This window comes from Hemitrygon akajei, chromosome 4, assembly GCF_048418815.1.
Source record: "Hemitrygon akajei chromosome 4, sHemAka1.3, whole genome shotgun sequence".
NCBI classification, from domain to species: Eukaryota; Metazoa; Chordata; class Chondrichthyes; order Myliobatiformes; family Dasyatidae; genus Hemitrygon; species Hemitrygon akajei.
In genome coordinates, this window is record NC_133127.1 from 77,264,968 (window position 1) to 77,283,854 (window position 18,887).

The 18,887-nt window shown below is 40.1% G+C and overlaps 1 protein-coding gene across 2 annotated transcripts in view; it reads left to right on the top strand.

The window, feature by feature from the left end:
- lrba (LPS-responsive vesicle trafficking, beach and anchor containing) overlaps positions 1-18,887 on the top strand; it is an 807,866-nt gene that overhangs the window by 75,130 nt on the left and 713,849 nt on the right. For both annotated transcript variants that reach the window (XM_073042906.1, XM_073042907.1), the window contains exons 11-13: positions 3,999-4,107; positions 7,242-7,394; positions 16,704-16,872. In XM_073042906.1, the coding sequence (XP_072899007.1) occupies positions 3,999-4,107; positions 7,242-7,394; positions 16,704-16,872 (431 nt within the window). The remainder of the gene's footprint in view (positions 1-3,998; positions 4,108-7,241; positions 7,395-16,703; positions 16,873-18,887) is intronic.

The following is an 18,887-nucleotide window of genomic DNA, read 5'->3' on the forward strand; positions in this document are numbered from 1 at the left end:
ACTAGAAGTCAGAGACGATAGGCTGTTATCATTGTCAGGCTTGACCGAGGTGTACTATTGTGTGTCATCTGCATTACTGTGGCAATCAAGTTTAAGCTGTCTAATGTCTCCTAAGGAGAGCATGTTTCAGGAGAAGAGTAGGGGACCAAGCCAGCTTCCCTGAGCAACACCAGAAAGTACATTGTATCTCCTAGAAAATTGGTCTCAAAATATATGAACGAAACAAATTTGGGGCACTACTAGAGAGGCCAACCTAGTTCTCAAGGCAATCTAGGAAAATGTTGTAGTCAAGTGTGTCAAAGCCTGCACTTAAATCTAGAAGAATTAGAACTGAGACTGTTGGCATCAGTGCTGGGCCTAAGCCGTCTCCATGCTGTGGTTTGCTTTAAAACCTGACTAAAACTTTTTTAGAACATTGTTCCCATTCAGAAAATTGTTGAGTTGGTTGAAAATAACCTTTTCAAGAATCTTGCCCAGGAAGGGAAGATTTGATACAGGCCTAGAGTTAGCTAGTACCTCACATTCAAGACTTGGCTTATTAAGTAGGAGTTTGACAGCTGCTATTTTGAAGGCATCTGGGAAAAACTCCAGCTTCAAGGAATGTGTTAACAATTATTCTGCCAGAATTGAAAACACTTATATTAAGAGTTCTTAAAGTGTGGTATAGACAAGGTTGAGACAGTAATTAGATAGTTTACTCTTTATTATGATCTTGTAGAGTTCTGAATCAGAAATACTTGTAAATTTTGACATGGTTTTCCATTTTTTTAAGAGGTGGCTGTAGAGGTTACATGTATCTGTAGCAGTACTGTTCCTCATGGAAGTAGTTTTGTTGATTTAAAAAAAAATAATATTGCCATGTCTTCCAGGATATGGCATCTATTTTATATTGAAGCACCTAGCAGTCATACTGTAACTTGCTGCTTTTCTATTCTGTTCCCTTTTGTTTATTTGTGGCTCAATCTTGGTGCACGATCCCTATTTTGAGTTTCATTGTTATACTTCCAAATTGCAGTGGCACCTGTGGTTTGTGAACATTAGGTTTAAAAATTAAAATCTGAAATAATAACTAAAAAGTCTAGAAACTCTCAGCAGGTTAGACAGCTAATGTGCAAAGAGAAGCAGTTAGAGTCAAGTCTGGGACTCTTCTGACAATGGGGTTTCAAAATGAAAGTTCCTGGCATTTTCAGCTTTTATTTTAGGTACAAAAACCTGTTTAAAATATTTTGTTTTAATGTCTCTATGATCTGAGTTTTTTGGGTGATCAATAAGACTTATGATTAGCTTTTATTTTTGTGTCAGAACCATGGTTGCAATGTGGAAGAAACAAAAATATAGAAGAGGCAATGTATATTTACATGGCTATAGACTGAAAGAGTGTGAATATTTATCTTTTGTCTTACTGATCTCTGCCCAGAAAGGTCTGAGAGTGGTTGTTAGAAATAGTTTGTTCAGAATTCTGGTCAAAAAAACTTTACACCCTTAACTTTTTATAAAAGGTATTCAGTTTCTGGTATTCTCTCCCTCTCCACTGTTAAGTAAAATTATAATAAATTATTGAGCTAGTAGCTTGATTATAGCTGGAATCTGATACAGCATTATCTTAATAGCTAGTGTTTTCTTCAAAACACCAGTAGGGCATGGGGAAGATGAAAGTTTGGGCTGTGAAACCATTTTAAAACTATTAATCCAGCATGCTCAAGAGTTCAATCTCAAACCAGCAGATCTGCCTGATTGTCAGATGTTATTTTATTAATATTACAGTGAATTTCTCATTTACTTTTTAAAAAGATGTTCTCCAGTAAGTTCCAAGGAGACACAGTTAAGTTTGAAGAGAGTATAGAACTGGGGCCCCAATAGTTCAAGAAGCATAGGAATTTGAAGCGGTTGGGAAGCTTGGCAACTGGGAATCCAGCTGGCAGGAAGGGAGCTAATTCTTTCAGTGCATAATTACCCCACCAATTCTTTTGCAAGCCTTGAAACCCCTATTATCTCTGAATTTCTGGACTTTGTTTGCATGTGTGTGTAAATCTTCTAGATAAATTCTTTCGCTCTTCATTTGATTCTTGCTGCCCTAAGATCATTATTCCATCGTTTTTCCTTAATGTATTTGAAACACTTTCTTTTTGCTTGTTTGATATCTGCTCGAGTGGATTTCTAACCAGAAGATTGCCTCATATTGAAGTTTGTGCATATATACTACATAGGGACACATGAACAGAAAGATGATGTTATGCAATGGGTATCATAGATTTTTTTCCCAAGGACTTTGTGAGTGGTTGAAAACACTTAGTTGGTTTATTATTGCACATATAATGAGACAGTGGAAACACTTGATTTGCATATTGTTCATACAGATCAAATAATTGCACAATGCTTTGAGATAGAACAAGATAAAACAATAACAACACAGAATAAAGCAACAACTACAGAGAAAGTGTAGGGCAGGTAGAGAATAAGGTGCAGGGCGATAATGAGGTAAATTGTGAAGTCAAGAGTCCATCTCTAGTCTTAGGAAGAGTCTAATGTCTCTAAACTATTTAAATGTACACAGATACTGTTATAACTGTTATAACAGATACTGTTATAAGCTGTTCTTGATCCGATGGTACATGCTTTTTAGGCATTTTTATTTTTGTGCCTGATGGATAAGGAGAGAAGAAAGAATATTTGTGATGAATGGGGACTTAGATTATGTTGGTTGTTTTACTGAGGCAGTGAGTCCATGGAGTGGAAACTGGTTTCCATGACATGCTGTGCTGTGTCCACTGCTCTCTGCATATTTGAAGGAAAATTTACAGGCAGGTGGACTCATGGAAATCATGAGCTCTTTAACTTCAGAGCACATTGGCAGAACCCCAATTAGAATCCCCAGCAAGTCTGGGTCCTCTGCATATGTTGTACAGATAGAAGGACGAATTCTTACCGTTGGGTACAGCACTCGAGGCAGTTTCCACCAAACTCTATCCATGTGTTCATAATGTCTTTAAAAAATTGATTGCAGATTTATTAAATACATGAAAACAATCTGGAACTTGAAAATGCAATGTTTTCTACATTTCCTGAAGAAAACTGCAGAAATAAATAAGTAATCTAGAGAACATATCATATACTTATTTAATATTCTTGTATTTTCAGGTACCAGTGCAAATAAGTGGATTGTGGTGATTGAGCCGCTGCTTAATTGGGGCAGCTGCTTGATTGGGCCAAAAACATTTAGGTCCTGACATGTCCCAAGTAACCAGAATCCACTGCACGTTGTAGTGACTTGTGTGGATTTTAAAATTGTGCACAGGTGCCAATTTTTAGTGCTTTTCCTAACCTTTCTGCTGTTGACTTCTGCCGAATGTACCGTAATTATTTGGATTATCTAGAATGTGCCAGGCTTTTATAGATGCTGGTTAAATAAATATGCTGATTAATCCCATGTTTGTTTGGTAGCTCCCCTAGGTCAGTCCAGAGATTCCCTAGTGTTGTTCTTTACTTGGCTTGGAAACTGTCTCTTGGCATTGTCCCACTGAATTGCTGGCTAGTCAAGTACCTGTGAACCAAGCCTTCACCAGCCTAGTTACTTGACAAAGTCAAGGAAAGCTCAATTGTTTGATTTTGTCTATCGTGAGATGGATATTCTGCTACATTGCTCCTTGTATTTCTGCATAAAATGGGTAATTGATTTTTCTGTATTGGGCCCATAAATCATACATGTTCCCAAGGCTTTTCCTCCTGGTCATCATCTAGTTAGGATCTTCAGACACAATGTAACTTGATGGTTACTTATTATTTCCAGATAGTTTGGAGATATTCAACAACCTGTGGTTTTGGTTGGCGTTTAAAATTTTGGTGTATAGGAAGCTTTGCGTGAAGGATGTTTAAAAGCACATATAAGATAATGCTGATATTTGCAGTTAAAATAAATGCTGAGTTCCACACTGTTGTATTGTAAAATTCTCCTTGTTTATGTGTAAAATATTGAAATGTTAATATTTTTAAAATTTCAGTTCCACATTGTTGGCATTTATAATGGAGTTGCTGAAGAATTCAGTGGCTATGCAAGAACAAATACTCTCTTGTAAGGGTTTTCTTGTCATTGGCTATACCCTTGAAAAGGTAAGTATTACAATAGTTTAGCTTGAGTGTACTTCCTTAAATCATCCAGGTTAATGAATTTAAAACAAGCTAAACTGAACCAAGTGAGTCATATTGAGCAAAGTATGTTAAAATTCAAGTTATACCAAATTAGTGTTTTAATTTAACTCTATATTTAGCATTTGCAAAGTCTATATTTTAAATTGTAGGATGGCTTCATTGAAAACTAAGCCTGAATGATTTAGTCTACATGACCCAATGACTACCTTTCTGGTACTTGCTAATTATGGCTTCATAATAAGGAAACTGGTAAATTTGTATTGAGAAAATATTTCAAAAGTGGAATTTCAGGTTGTTATTTTGCATATGCTTGTATCTGAAAAAATTATTACTTGCCATTAGGCAAAATTAGCTATTTTGTTAGATATAAACTTCATATTGTCAAAGTATTTATCTGTTATATACTACTTTGAGATTTATTTTATTTTAGGATTCAACAGCTAAAGAGTAAAATGCTCATAAGAAAATAAAGTATTTTTGAGTAATATCAAAAGCAAACAATTTCTATGGGTATAGAGATTGGAAGAAGGAAGCTAGGTAGTGGTACCTCCTGAGGATGAGGTTGTTATATTACTAACAGGGAACAAAGAATTGATGGATATGTTACTTTTTTTTTGCACCGGTCCTCACCATGGAGGATACTACAATTATATCAAAGATAACATGGACTAATTAAAAACAGGAAGGAACTTGTTTTAAAAAATCTTAATTAAAAGAGATAATTATTACAGCAACTCGCAGGTTAAAGGCAGACAGATCACAAGGACTTGGATGGTCTGAATCAAGGTTCAAAAGGAAGTAGCTGCAGAAATGGTGGGTTTTATGAGAAAACCTGTTGGGTCTTTTTCAGACTGGAGGGGTGTAACTAATTGAATACCCCAAGCATCAATTCTTGGCCCTCGATTTAAATATTTGTCTTTTATATTAATGACCTGATTGAGGGAATGATGTATAAGTTTTCCAAGTTTGCTGACGATACAAAGGTAGGCCAAAGGGCATGTTGTTATGAGGATGTTGATTCTGCAACAGGGTGTATGTTGGGTGAAAATCTGGCAAATGGAGTTTAATGTGAAGTGTGAGGTATTGCGTTTTTGTAAAAATAATCAATAATTTAGATGATCTAAATGGAAAACACACGAGATTCTGCAGATGCTGGAAATCCAGAGCACGACACAGAAAATGCTAGAGGAACTCAACAGGTTAGGCAGCTTCTATTGAATGAATAAGCAGTTTTGGGCCATGAACCTTCATCAGGCCTGGAAAGAGAAGAAACCAAAATAAGGTGGGGGGAAGGGAAGGAGTACAAGCTTGGCAGGTGGCAGGTGAAACCAGGTGAACTGGTGGAGGGAAGATGCAGCAAAAAGCTGGGAGGTAATGGGTGGAAGAGGTAAATGACAGAAGGGGAATCTATTAGGGAACAGCGGACCATGGGAGAAAAGGGAGAAGGAGGGGCGCCAGAGGGAGGTGATGGGCAGGTGAAGATGAGGGGTAGGAGGAAAGCCAGAATGGGGAATGGAGAAAGACCAGGGAAGGGATAGAAAAAAACGGTTAGAGAAATTAATGTTTATGCCTTCAGATTGGAGACTGCCCAGATGGAATATGAAGTGTTGCTTCTCTAACCTGAGAATGGACTCTTCGTGACTGTAAAGGAGGCCATGGACTGACATTTTGGAATGGGAAGTAGAATTGATATGGGTAGCCAACGGGAAATCGCGCTTTTTGTGGTAGACAGAGCAAAGGCACTTGACAAAGCAGTTCTAGTTCACTGTTAGTAGGCAGGTCCAGCAGGTAATTAATGATTGTGAACAACATGTTTGCCTTTGTTGCAGTGAGATTGGATTTTAAGAGTAAGATTTTTTTGTTTGCAATTGTGCAAGGTGTTTGTGTAGCCACATCTAGAAGACTTTGTACAGTTTTAGTGCCATTTCCTAAGGGATGTAGCTGCAGTGGAGGTTGAACAAAGGAGCTTCACCAGGCTAATTCCTGGGATGTCTTGTCAAGTGACGCTAGACAATTTGGGTCTATATTCTCTGGAGTTATAGAAAATTGACGGGTATAAGAATGCACTCAAACATAGAAGATTCTCTGTCACCTTAACAGGGTTGGTGTTCTATATAGTAGGAGAATCACAAACAAGGGGACTTAGCTGGTAAGTAAGGGGCTGGTCATTTGAAACTGGCTACCTGAAAAGGATAGTGAATATCTGGAGAGTGGTGTCTCAGAGTATGTTTAATGTGAAGATGGGCAAATGTTTGAAAGATTGAGAAATTGAAGGCTATGAGGAACTGGCTCAGAGAAGAGTTGAGACCAGTATAGTTGAAGCATGAATGCAGGCTTGTGTGGTCTGGTTGTATACTCCTACTCCTGTTTCATTGCATTCTTGTGACCTATATTAAAGATTAGTTTTAAACTATGATGTAAATGGTCAGTTTACTCTATTTGGTCATGTTTTATTCCTTGGGTGAAATACCCCATCTAGTGGTTAGGATGAAAATTGATGTCGTCTGTTGTTGGGTGAGTGATGCAATTTTTAAAAAAAGACTCCCAGAAGGCGAGCTATATCTATCTGGTTAGCAGTGTCTTCTGTCTTCTGTACTGTTTTGTTGTTTATTTAATTTAGAACCATTTGTGGCAATTGGACAACTTTTTTGTTTTGAATTAGCTGAATGAATAATCTGCATGCACCATTTTCTAAATTGTGACATTTTTGTGATTTAGTGAGCTATAGGTATTTTTAATAAGAGCTGTTTAGTTCATCTAGAATCAAGTAGTAGAATTCAGATACAGGCCTGCATAACTTTGTAAGCTCAGTTTTTTGAAACCAGTTTTTCAAAAACCAGATTTATCCATGGCTCTTTAAGGAAGGTTGAATAATGTTTTGAATTGAGTGTAACAAATGCATGCCCTAAACTAAAGAATAGTTTGTGGTTTCAAGGTAACCAATATGGTATGAGTTCTAATTTTGTGTTAATACCTAACTTGTTGATAAATTAGAAGTGAAATCAATAAGACTTGTTCTCTATAGAATTGCATTTTCATGCTTAAATTGTTTAAATATTGAGACATAAAGATCTGAAATCACACTCTTTTTACAGTCTTCCAAAGTTCACATCACCAGAGAAGTGCTGGAACTATGTTTGGCCTTTGCTAAATATCTGAGTAACTTGCAGAATGGTGGTCCTCTACTTAAACAACTTTGTGATCACATTCTTCTGAATCCTGCTATTTGGATCCATGCTCCTGCCAAGGTGAATATTTGCATTTTTGTTTAGGATTATTTTATAAAGGCAGAGAATTATGCAATGATACTAATATACCACTCTTTTAAAAAAAATCTGCATTAAGCTGAGTATCATTCAAACATAATTGGTTGAAAATATTGAAGACAAACACAATTTCCAGCTTCTGGAAAATACCTATATCTGAGAAACTCCAGTCTGAAATAAAACTGAATAAAAAAAAACACGATGTACGTACCTTAAATTGATCCATTTTGAATTAAATTTGCTATGTGAATAAAAATAAGTTAAAGTTGTGTATGCCATTCCAAATTGGGTTCCTTGGGAAAACTGGATCATTAGCCATTCAACAAATTGTTTTTCATATTGCTATTAATTTTGATTTGCTTTTTAACAAAGTACCATATTGATTCTTACCAGCTTGATCCCTTGCTATTATGTACAGAATTGTCATGTGTTTCCAAGCACAAAATCAAAGATGTACAGTTATTCTCTGCAATGGTGTCATTTTAGATGTGAGGAATGACTGAGTACCTTGATGTGCAATGTATTTGTCCATTGTATATCTATTCATGATGGAATAACTACTGAGTGACTCTTGACAGAAGTGCACAGGATGCAATGACTTTGCCTATTTCCTCATAATTTGAAGTTGCAAACCAGAGTCAATTAGAACAAAGAATGTGGAACAGTTCAGGCCCTTTGGCCATGATGTTGCAATGACCTTTTAACCTATTCTGAGATCAATTTAATGGTTTATAACTACATAGCACTCCCAATTTTCTATCATACATGTGGCTATCTAAGAGTTTCTTAAATGCCCATAATGTTCCTGCATCTACACACTCACCATTGTGTGTGTGTGTACGTGTATACACACTTACACTCAATTTGTGCCTCTTAAACGGCTCCAGGAAGTCACCTCTCATGCTCCTTCTTTCCAAACAGGAGAAACCTTAGCTTGCTCAGCCTATCCTTATAACACATTTTCTCTAATCCATGCAACATCCTGATAAATCTCTGCACTTTTTCTAAAGCTTCCACATTTTCTTTTGAATTTATTGAGATACAACACTGGTTAAACCACTATGCTACCGTGCTCCTATCCTTCCTAAAAGGAGGTGATCAGAACTGAGCATTATATTCCAAGTGTTTTATCAAGCTGTAACATTACCCTGCGGCTCTTGAACTCAATTCCCTGATTATTGAAGGTCAACACAGACCTATTTTAAAAACCCTATCAATCTGTGTGGTAACTTTGAGGGAGCTATGGAACTAGATTCCAAGATCCTTCTGTTCCTCCATACTAAGAATCCTGCCATAAATCCTGTATTATCCTTTCAAATTCAACCTTCCAAAGTGAATCACTTCACACTTTTCTGGGTTGAATTCCATCTGCCACTTTTAAGCCCAGCTCTGCGCATTCTGTCAATGTCCCTTTGTAACCTACGACAAACTACACTCTCCACAACTCCATAATAGTGTCATCTGTAAACTTACTAACCCATCCTTCCACTTCCGCATCCATCATTTATGAATATCTCAAAGAACAGGGATCACAACATGTTGTTAGGGAACACCACTGCTCACTGACTTTTCAGGCAGAATATACTCCAACACAACTACTCTCTGCCTTCTATGGGCAAGCCAATTCTGAATCTACACAGCCAAGGGAATGAACCTAACATGAGGAACCTTACTAAAATCAGACTATGCTTCTTCAGATGCTCGTAAATCCTATCTGTAAGAATGTTCTCCAATAATTTGCCCACTACTAAAGTAAGACTCACTGGTAGTTAGTTCCCAGACTTATCCCAACTCTAGGAAATCTGCAGATGCTGGAAATTCAAGCAACACACACAAAATGCTAGTGGAACGCAGCAGGCCAGGCAGCATCTATAGGGAGAAGCACTGTCGGCATTTCGGGCCGAGACCCTTCGTCAGGACTAACTGAAAGGAAAGATGGTAAGAGATTTGAAAGTAGGAGGGGGAGGGGAAAATGCGAAATGATAGAAGACCGGAGGGGGTGGGGTGAAGCTGAGAGCCAGACAGGTGATTGCTAAAAGGGATACAGAGCTACAGAAGGGAAAGGTTCATGGGACGGGAGGCCTAGGGAGAAAGAAAGGGGGAGGGGAGCACCAGAGGGAGATGGAAAACAGGCAAAGTGATGGGCACAGAGAGAAAAAAACTAAATATATCAGGGATGGGGTAAAATGGGGAGGGGCATTAAAGTAAGTTAGAGAAGTCAATGTTCATGCCATCAGGTTGGAGGCTAGCCGGTATATAAGATGTTGTTCCTCCAACCTGAGCGTGGCTTCATCTTGACTGTAGAGGAGGCCACGGATAGACATATCAGAATGGAAATGGGACATGGAATTAAAATGTGGGGCCACAGGGAGATCCTGCTTTCTCTGGCGGACAGAGCGTAGGTGTTCAGCGAAACAGTCTCCCAGTCTGCGTCGGATCTCACCAATATATAAAAGGCCACACCGGGAGCACCGGATGCAGTACACCACACCAGCTGACTCACAGGTGAAGTGTCGCCTTACCTGGAAGGACTGTCTGGGGCCCTGAATGGTGGTGAGGGAGGAAGTGTAAGGGCAGGTGTAGCACTTGTTCCGCTTGCAAGGATAAGTGCCAGGAGGGAGATCGGTGGGAAGGGATGGGGGTGATGAATGGACAAGGGAGTTGCGTAGGGAGCGATCCCTGCGGAAAGCAGAAATGGGGGGCGGGAAAGATGTGCTTGGTAGTGGGATCCCGTTGGAGGTGGCGGAAGTTACGGAGAATTATACGTTGGATCCGGAGGCTGGTGGGGTGGTAGGTTAGGACAAGGGGAACCCTATCCCGAGTGGGGTGGTGGGCGGATGGGGTGAGGGCAGATGTGCGGGAAATGGGAGAGATGTGTTTGAGAGCAGAGTTGATGGTGGAAGAAGGGAAGCCCCTTTGTTTAAAGAAGGAAGACATTAAAAGGAAGACGTCCCTATATACATCCATCCCCCCACCAGGAAGGTCTCAAAGCTCTCCGCTTCTTTTTGGATTCCAGACCTAACCAATTCCCCTCTACCACCACTCTCCTCCGTCTAGCCAAATTAGTTCTTACTCTCAATAATTTCTCCTTTGGCTCCTCCCACTTCCTCCAAACCAAAGGTGTAGCCATGGGCACCCGCATGGGTCCCAGTTATGCCTGCCTTCTTGTTGGCTTTGTGGAACAGTCCATGTTCCAAGCCTATACGGATATCTGCCCCCCTCTTTTCCTTCGCTACATTGACGACTGCATTGGCGCTGCCTCCTGCACACATGCTGAGCTCATTAACTTCATTAACTTTGCCTCCAACTTTCATCCTGCCCTCAAATTTACCTGGTCCATTTCCGACACCTCCCTCCCCTTTCTTGATCTTTCTGTCTCCATCTCTGGAGACGGCCTATCTACTGATATCTATAAAACCCATTTCCAGAAAAGTTGGGATATTTTCCAAAGTGCAATAAAAACAAAAATCTGTGATATGTTAATTCACGTAAACCTTTATTTAACTGACAAAAGTACAAAGAAAAGATTTTCAATAGTTTTACTGACCAACTTAATTGTATTTTGTAAATATACACAAATTTAGAATCTGATGGCTGCAACACACTCAACAAAGGTTGGGACAGAGTTAAAATAAGATTGAAAAGTGCACAGAATATTCAAGTAACACCGGTTTGGAAGACTCCGCATTAAGCAGGCTAATTGGTAGCGTTGAGGTATCATGACTGGGTATAAAAGTAGCGTCCATCAAAGGCTCAGTCTTTGCAAGCAAGGATGGGTCGTGGCTCACCCCTTTGTGCCAAAATTTGTGAGAGAATTGTTAGTCAGTTCAAAAGGAACATTTCCCAACGCAAGATTGCAGAGAATTTAGGTCTTTCAACATCTACAGTACATAATACTGTGAAAAGATTCAGAGACATCTCAGTGCGTAAGGGGCAAGGTCAGAAACCACTGTTGAATGCACGTGATCTTCGAGCCCTCAGGCGGCACTGCCAAAGAAACCGTCATGCTACTGTGACAATTATAGCCACCTGGACTCGGGAGTACTTCGGAAAACCATTGTCACTTAACACAGTACTTCGCTGCATCCAGAAATGCAACTTGAAACTGTATTACGCAAGGAGGAAGCCATACATCAACTCTATGCAGAAACGCCGGCGAGTTCTCTGGGCCTGAGCTCATCTCAGATGGACCGAAAGACTGCGGAACCGTGTGCTGTGGTCAGATGAGTCCACGTTTCAGCTAGTTTTCGGAAAAAACGGGCGTCGAGTTCTCCATGCCAAAGATGAAAACGACCATCCTGATTGTTATCAGTGAAAGGTGCAAAAGCCAGCATCATACCATTGACTCTGAGGCGTATACTAGGATTTTAGAGAGGCATATGTTGCCATCAAGGTGACGTCTCTTCTCGGGACGTCCATGCTTATTTCAGCAGGATAATGCCAGACCACATTCTGCACGGGCTACAACAGCGTGGCTTTGTAGACACAGAGTGCGTGTGTTTGACTGGCCTGCTGCCAGTCCAGATCTATCTCCTATTGAAAATGTATGGCGCATCACGAAGAGGAGAATCAGACAACAGAGACCACGGACTGTTGAGCAGCTGAAGTCTTATATCAAGCAAGAATGGATAAAATTTCCAACTGCAAATCTACAATTAGTATCCTCAGTTCCAAAACGATTAAAAAGTGTTATTAAAAGGAAAGGTGATGTAACACAATGGTAAACATGCCTTTGTCCTAATTTTTGTTGAGTGTGTTGCAGCCATCAAATTCTAAATTTGTGTATATTTACAAAATACAATTAAGTTGGTCAGTAAAACTATTGAAAGTCTTTTCTTTGTACTTTTGTCAGTTAAATAAAGGTTCATGTGAATTAACATATCACAGATTTTTGTTTTTATTGCATTTTGGAAAATATCCCAACTTTTCTGGAAATGGGGTTTGTACTATAAGCCTACAGACTCTCACAGCTACCTGGACTATTCCTCTTCCCACCCTGTCTCTTGCAGAAATGCTATACCCTTCTCACAATTCTACCATCTCTGCCGCATCTGCTCTCAGGATGAGGCTTTTCATTCCAGGACGAAGGAGATGTCTTCCTTTTTTAAACAAAGGGCCTTCCCTCCTTCCACCATCAACTCTGCTCTCAAATGCATCTCTCCCATTTCCCGCACATCAGCCCTCACCCCATCCGCCCACCACCCCACTCGGGATAGGATTCCCCTTGTCCTCACCTACCACCCCACCAGCCACCGGATCCAACGTATAAATCTCCGTAACTTCCGCCACCTCCAACAGGATCCCACTACCAAGCACATCTTTCCCGCCCCCCCCCCTTCCTGCTTTCCGCAGGGATCGCTCCCTACACGACTCCCTTGTCCATTCATCACCCCCATCCCTTCCCATCGATCTCCCTCCTGGCACTTATCCTTGCAAGCGGAACAAGTGCTACACCTGCCCTTACACTTCCTCCCTCACCACCATTCAGGGCCCCAGACAGTTCTATCAGCTGAGGCGACACTTCACCTGTGAGTCGGCTGGTGTGGTGTACTGCATCCGGTGCTCCCGGTGTGGCCTTTTATATATTGGTGAGATCCGACGCAGACTGGGATACCATTTTGCTGAACACCTACGCTCTGTCCGCCAGAGAAAGCAGGATCTCCCTGTGGCCCCACATTTTAATTCCACGTCCCATTTCCATTCTGATATGTCTATCCGTGGCCTCCTCTACAGTCAAGATGAAGCCACGCTCAGGTTGGAGGAACAACATCTTATATACCGGCTAGCCTCCAACCTGATGGCATGAACATTGACTTCTCTAACTTACTTTAATGCCCCTCCCCATTTTACCCCATCCCTGATATATTTAGTTTTTTTCTCTCTGTGCCCATCACTTTGCCTGTTTTCCATCTCCCTCTGGTGCTCCCCTCCCCCTTTCTTTCTCCCTAGGCCTCCCGTCCCATGAACCTTTCCCTTCTGTAGCTCTGTATCCCTTTTGGCAATCACCTGTCTGGCTCTCAGCTTCACCCCACCCCCTCCGGTCTTCTATCATTTCGCATTTTCCCCTCCCCCTCCTACTTTCAAATCTCTTACTATCTTTCCTTTCAGTTAGTCCTGACGACGGGTCTCGGCCCGAAATGCCGACAGTGCTTCTCCCTATAGATGCTGCCTGGCCTGCTGCGTTCCACCAGCATTTTGTGTGTGTTGCCTATCCCAACTCTGCTTTTTAAACATTTGTCACCCTCCAATCATCTGTCACAGCCTGTTTTACACTGTCCTCACAAATGCTTGGGTCTCTCGGTGGTGAATGCTGAAGCAAAATATTCATTAAGGAATTCCATTACCTCCTCTGACTCCAGATTTCCTTTTCTGTCACTGATTGGCCCTTCCCTAACTAGCTGTCCGCCTGTTCTTCACATACGTGTAGAATGCCTTCTTTTGGCTACCTTATAACTCTGTAGAGCCCTGTCTGGTCCTTGCTTTGTAAACTTTAAGTAAGCTTCTTTCTTCCTCTTGACTAGATGTTCTATATGTCTTGTCAACCGTGGTAACTTCACTATCGACTATCCTTTCCCTGCCTTAATGGGACAAAACTATCCAGAACCCCAGACAAGTGCTCTCTAAAAAGTCTTCCACATGCTTGTGGAATTCTTTGAGTTATCAATTCCCAATTTATGCTCCCTAGTTTTCCCTAATAGCACCTTAATTCCTCCTCCCCAATTAAGTACTTTCCCATATAATCTACTCCATCCTCTCGAGGGCAGTAGTAAAGGTCGGAGTTTTTGAAATGTTCACTGACCGAGAGAGCTGGCACCAGACCTGGTTCATTACGTAGCAACAGATCCAGTATGTCTTCTTATCTAGTTGGCCTGTCTACATATTGCATCAGGAATCCTTCCTGGGCCCCATCTAAACCTTTTGCAGCTGTGATTTTGTCCTTGATTAGCAATGCCACACCCCCATCTTTTTTACCTCCCTTCCTGTCTATTTTGAAAAATGTAAATCCTGGAACATTCAGCAGCCATTCCTGCTGTTATGACAATGAAGTCTCTGTAATAGCTGCAACATTGTTGTTCCATGTACTGATCTGTGCTCTTTGTTCATCACCCTTGTTCCTGATTCATCTTGCATTGCAATCGACACACTTCAATGCATCCTTCTGACTGCAGTTTTGCCTTGTCAACTTACCTATCCTGCCTCAATCTCTCCACAGTGCACTACCTGTATACAAATTGACCTGTCACTCTGGTTTCCACACTCCTGCCAAACTCATTTAGAGCTTCCCCAAAAGCTTTAGTAAATTTGCCTGCGAGAACATTGGTCCTCCTCAAGTTCAGGTGTAACCCATTCTTTTTGTACAGCCTTGCCTGGAAGAGACCCTATGATCCACATCCTCAATGGCATGTGTTACGGCAGCAATCCAGAAATTACTACCCTCTAGGTTCTGCTTTTCAGCTTCCTACCTAGGTCCCTGTTTTCTCTTTTCAGGACCTTATCCTTTTTCCTACCTTGTTGTCGGTGCCAATATGTATCACGACTTCTGGCTGCTCGGCCTCCCTCTTAAGAATGCAATTGCAATAGCTTCCTATCATTCTAGCTTTGAACACAGTTAGGCCATTTATCTTGGCATTACATTGGCAGCTTGATAGCATTGTGATTATCACTGTTGCCTTCCAAGTGCAGCAGTCAGGTTCAGTGCTGACTTGCAGTTTGCATTTTCTCACTGTGATTGCATGAGCCTCCTTCAGAAGGTTGTACTGATTGATGGGATAATTAGCTTCTATAATAGGAGTGCACTGTGGCTGTCTACTCTGTAGTTTTTCTGCTTATCCTCATAAGTACAGATTACAGCACATCTGGGGGAAAAAAAATATAACTACAGGTAACGGACTCTGAAACAAAAACAAATGCTTCAGGGACTCAGCCAGTCAAGCAGCATCAGTGGAAACCAGCTAATGCTTCAGGTTAATGTTTTGGTGAAGGGTCTTTGACTGTTTTTTCTTTCCACAGTGGCTGTTTGTTTGGTGAAGTTCTTCCAGCGTTATCTGGTTTTTGTATATTGTACCTGTTGGGCAGTAGCTGTGCTTTCCTGTGGTTCATGGCCTTATCCTGGATAAAACTGTCCAAACGTTTATCTGTGTTTGTATCTCAGACACTCTCTCCAGCACACTGATTTTGAGCTAGAGAAATTTGTGATGGATATATCTCCTGTGCAGCTAGAAGTTATTTGAGACTAGAACTCGAGGTCGTAGGTTAAGGATAGTAGATGAAATATTCCAAGGAACCTGAGGTGGAACTTCACTTGGAGGGTGCTATACGTGTCGAAAGAGCTACTAGTGTAAGTGTTTGATTGCAACACTTAAGAGAAGTCTAGATAAGTACATGGATGGGAGGGTTACAGTGCGCTATGGTCCATGTGGGAGCTGATGGGACGAGGTAGAATAACAGTTCGGCATGGACTAGATGTGCCAAAGGGCCTGTTTCTGTGCTGGAGCTCAAGAAATCTTTCCATTTATAAATTTCCACAAACTGCTGCCATGTGGTAGATGGTTTATTATGATATTTCAAAAGTTCATATTATCAAAGTATACAACTCTGAAATTATTTATGTAACAAGTTGGTCTTTAATCGAGACATGAGACATGGTGGGTTTTGGGGAAAAAGATCCAATTTTGGAAGAACTCGGTCAAGCAGCATTCATTGGGTCAAAAGTTTTATATTGACCTCTTGAATTTAGACTGTGCATCAGTCCCGTATTCTTCCAGTGTTCAACTTTTAGTGTTTAATTATTGATGATTTGCAGTTATTAAGTAAAATTTAATCCAGTCGTCTATAATTTCCTAGTCTCTGTTTTACAAAAAGAATTAATTCACACCGGCCAATCATGTACCTGTTATCTCATGACATGACTCTTGGAACCTCGCTTGCTGTTCTTTTTAAAAATTTGGGTCCTAACTCTGCCATGAAGAGTTAAATATTCCAAAGTCCTTGCACCTACACATACGAGCATCTGCCCGTACATACCCACATACACGTGCGTGTACTCCCACTTCCCACTCCCTCTCCCTCTGCTTACCCCCTGCTCAACCCAAATCACTGGAATTTTTCTCACACTAGAAGTTTAAATGCACTGATCTTCATGCAGGTTTTTGTTTTCTTTTAAGCTCTTTCAGTTTAAGCATGAAGTTAGCATGTAGGCAAAGTTAATACATTTCAGTTTCTGTTCATGAATGGTTAAGTCATTGGGTCTGAACATAAATCATTTAGTCATTCTTGTTTGTCTCAATCCAGGTCCAGTTACAGTTGTACACTTACTTGTCTACTGAGTTCATCAGCACTGCTACTATTTATAATGCAGTTCGAAGAGTTGGTACTGTGTTACAGATAATGCACACGCTGAAATACTATTACTGGGTGGTGAATCCTCAAGATCGTAGTGGAGTTGTTCCCAAAGGCTTGGGTAAGATGAGACCTCCAATAATTCATGAAGTAATTTCACCTGTGCTGATTTATTTTATTCTCTATATTCCATAGATGCACAATAAATATTGAACCTAATCTTTACATTTCCATGTAAATTGGCACCACTGCATGTGCAGGTACATCAAATCAATTTGGAGCATAGTCAATCAGCGAAGAGAATCTTATTTGGAAGCTAAGCAGAAACATAGCTTCAAATAAAACTTTCAAGATTGTTGCATTTGATTACTCTAGCTGACAGTGCAATGAATTTGGAAAAGATTGATTTGAATCTTTAGTTATTGAGTCTTTCCAAAGCTATATGGAAGATTTTTAGGTGAGAAAGCAATATGACTTTAAATGTGCAGTTTATGGTATTCTACAGGGATATCTTAGCTTTTGGTTTGGGATTCATTCCAGCATGCTGCTGAACATAAAGCTGTCCAAGCACCTGCTTTAGTGAAGGGAGTAGCTTGGAAATCATAGCCATAACATTGAATTTAATGGGAGAATGAGACAAACTTGGAAGTGTAAGTCAACAATGAAAATATGGTCTAACCTGTTAATGGGAAAATAATGGGAAGCATTTTAAAGTGGTTTATGGTATGAGGCAAAGTCAGTACAGGTCCCTAATAATTAAAAGCTCTATTTGTTTCATTAATAATGGTTAGCAACTAATGTGAAAGATGGTGTAAAGCTAAACACAGGAGTTTAAACAATGGAAGAACAATTGCAATCCAATGTACTGGGTCAATTTATTTTACAAACAAAGTATTGGTCAAAGTCAAGTTTATTGTCATATGCACAAGAACATTTGATGCATGAAAATCTTAGTTGCAGTAGCATTGCAGGCACATATCATCACATAACAAATATGTGTATATTTTGCTCCCCCCCAACAGTAAACGCAATTAGAACAAAAAATGCAGTCCATTGTTGTGCAAAGTGGTCACACTGTTGCTAAACTGTGGTAGTGATTAGGGTTGTGCAGTTTGAGTCAAGAACCGTATGGTTGCAGGGGAGTAGCTGTCCTGTCTGATGGTAGCTGTGAGAAGATTGTTGTGTATTTAATATTTGAGTAATATTGTAAACATATTAAGTATTCTTTGTTTACATAATTCATTACTGCTTATATGTATGAAGTACATGAATATCAGACATGTATGTCATAAGTGCACATCTCACAAAGTAAAACTATTAGCTTAATTGCATCCCCGGCTCCTGTGTTTTTCTTTTAACAATTTTTATGTTTTGGAGTTACAAAATATAACAGTGGCAACGAGGTAGTTTTAAAGTGGTCCCAAGACAACTGCCTACCTGTTAAAGAACAGCACATTAGAGTTTAAAATTTTTTTACATGACTGAACTGAAGTAATTCTCTGAACATTGGGTTTAATAATGCATTGAGAGATTGTTTAGATTGTGGAATCTTATAAAGAAACATTCAAAACAGGCTCCAAACTGAAGCACAGCTCATGTTGAAAAGAGCAGTTGAAATTGTATCAATGGAAACTGCAGCGAGAGTCACAATTGAGTTGCAATCGGGAATGAAAGCGACTGAACAAAATTGCAGTGACTAAACAGAAACTTGTTTGGCAAAACAAATTGTGATACTGATGTGGCAAGGGCACACAGACACCAGAGTAATTCAGATTTAAAGGTGAAACTTGCAGAAAAGGCAATAAAGTAGGCCACATACAAAAGAGCATGTTGGGCAGAAACAATTATGGATGGCATAGGGAAGAGAAAAAGATAAAACATCATGTTATTTTTGAAAGGTTAACTTATATCTGTCTGCTGTTGGTGAAACATCTGATAACAATGAGAGTGACACAGAATGGGGTAGCCTTGAGATTTGCAAGGTGAAAACTAACAGAAGATGATCAATATGTCTTGCACCTGAAATGCACAGCAAATTAATTAAAATGGAATTGGATACTGACTCAGCTGTTTCAGTCATTTCACAAAATGAGTTTGAATGGTATTTCAAAGGTACTGAACTGAAGCCTGCAGATA